The 2,260-nt window shown below is 44.1% G+C and overlaps 1 protein-coding gene across 1 annotated transcript in view; it reads right to left on the bottom strand.

Annotated features, from left to right (window-relative positions):
* LOC111619357 overlaps positions 1 to 1,148 on the bottom strand; it is a 2,749-nt gene extending 1,601 nt beyond the window's left edge. The window contains exon 1 of the mRNA XM_023361067.1: positions 4 to 1,148. Coding sequence (XP_023216835.1) covers positions 4 to 841 — 838 coding nt within the window. The 5' untranslated portion in view covers positions 842 to 1,148. The remainder of the gene's footprint in view (positions 1 to 3) is intronic.
* Positions 1,149 to 2,260: the final 1,112 nt, after the last annotated feature.

Here is a 2,260-nt window from a genome sequence, read left to right as displayed (position 1 = left end):
CACATGACATTGTGGATTTCAACACAGAAGCAAATGTTTTCTGTTTCACTACTGTGCTTTGAGTGACCATTCGCCGAGCCTCCGGGTATGGTATGTTGTTAATGGTTTTTACTCGCTGGATTTCTTTCTCTCTCTGCCATGCTAGGCATTTTCGAGAGTAGGCAGGATGGGCATCTTTGCAATTCACACAGCACGGAGTAGTGGTACACTCAGTACTCTCGTGACCTTCAGTTCCGCACTGTGCGCATATGCTTTTCCCTCGGCACGATGTTTGTGAATGTCCAAATCGCTGGCATTTAAAGCAACGCAGCGGATTTGGAACATATGGGCGAACTGGGCAGCGCAGATAACCTGCTGTAATAACAGATGGCAAAGTCGGTTTATTAAATGTCAAAATAAGGTGTTTGGTGGGAATCAACTTGCCATCTCGACGAATGGAAATGCGTCGGACAGCAGTGACACCTTGGTCTGAAAGGCCAATCTGAATATCTGATTCATCTTCAGATATCAGATCAATCTCAGATATTACCCCACGTGATGAGTTTAGGCTCACATGTGGGGTGACAGTGACTTCCATTTCTCCTAGGGTCTTTGTTTCCAGAAGTTTTGCCGATTGTTGTGGGGAAGCTGTTTCCACCAGTAAATCTCCAGATCTTAATTTTTGTATTTTTTTCAACTGTCCAATGGTCGATTCAAACAATTTTTGAATCAAAAAAGGAGAAGCTTTAGCCAAGGGTTTTTCTCCGGTTGCGTGCACTACTAAGTACGCTGGATTAGTGGTGATTTTTTTGTTTGTTTTTGTTGTTGGTGCACAAGAACTTTTTGAATTTTTTGAATCCATAATTACAGAAAAAATTCAGCTCCTAGTGACCCCACCCACCATGGGGCCCAACAAGGGGATGCCGTCACATGGAGTACTTCCATAGACCGTCACACCAGGGTTTCCCAGGAGCTATACCCTCACAATGCAGTCAAGAAGAGCACATCTAGACTGACATGTCCACCCGGTCTGCATCGATCGGTTGACTCCAAGCCGAGGTCAAGAATGACTCAACGACCAGCCAATTGACTCAAACGGAGCCTGATTTGAGCCTCCCGTTTATCCGAAGCAGGGGCCAAAGCAGTGTGTTGGGGACGCTATGTTGCCCCTCAACTACCAGGATCCCCCTTTCCGGCATACAGGACACCACGCACGGCAAACACGTGGGTTCAGATCCCAGGGATGGTAAAGAGGAGTTTCTAAACCATCTCTGGGAGGTCCCCTCACCACGGACAGGAACCCACATCGAGGGGCTTGCATTTCAGAGGGGAATGATAGGAATTGGGACTCTTTTATATCACCAGCACTATTTGCATACAACAACGCTACCCATGCATCAACTAACAAATCCCGGCCTTTTTATTATACGGCTTCGACCCTCACTTCCCTAATGCGTTCCCAGCAGAACAGCAGAATATCAGCTTGGAAAATCCCCACGGAATGGAATTGAGAGATAGATTAAGGGCAGTACAGGAAGCTGCCTACAAACTAAGGAGGAAATGGAATTTTAATAATCGAAAACGTATCAACCGAAATAGGGAAATGAACAATTGGAAAGAGGGGCAACGAGTATGGTTACTTTGTAAGGGTAAAAATAAGAACTCTGGGAAGTTCTCAGCGAAGTATCTATAACCCTATCAGGTTACATGTAAACTAGGCCCCATCACTGTAGAAATTGGTGATAATCGTAAGAATAACAGGTATATATATGCATGTAGATTGATTAAAACAATGTTATTTTCCAATGTATAAAGACGCAAAAAAAAAGAGAGTGTAACAGACGTCTCACGAAACCAGAAGAAAAAGTACCGATTAACAATTCAAACAATGAAGATATTTGTGAATATATCAGGCATGGGACTCATGGACACAAACTACCAAACAATTCACCCTCCATCTGAGCCCCAGGATCAACAGAACAAACTTGAAAGACTCGAAGAGGATAGGGATCCTGATATGAGGCCCAGCCAGTCACCACAATGGCAGTACGACCTATGAGATCGCAGAGTAGATTACCGTAAGTTACATTACTTTTGTAGGGGGGGCGTATGTGGCCGTACGCCTTATTTTGTATATTTATTATTAGTATTCCCTTAGTTTCTTTTTTTTTCTTTCCTCCTTTGTCTATCGCCTTCCAGAAACTTCTTCCCTAATCCTTTCCTGGTAAGGTGGTGGTAACCTACTTTCAAAAACCAAGAAAAGGCAGTAGCCTGAGGGCTA

This window comes from Centruroides sculpturatus, unplaced genomic scaffold (genome assembly GCF_000671375.1).
Source record: "Centruroides sculpturatus isolate CEXI.00-Female unplaced genomic scaffold, Cexi_2.0 scaffold174, whole genome shotgun sequence".
NCBI lineage: Eukaryota > Metazoa > Arthropoda > Arachnida > Scorpiones > Buthidae > Centruroides > Centruroides sculpturatus.
Note: the sequence above shows the minus strand (reverse complement) of the source record. Positions and strands in the feature narration are given on the sequence as shown.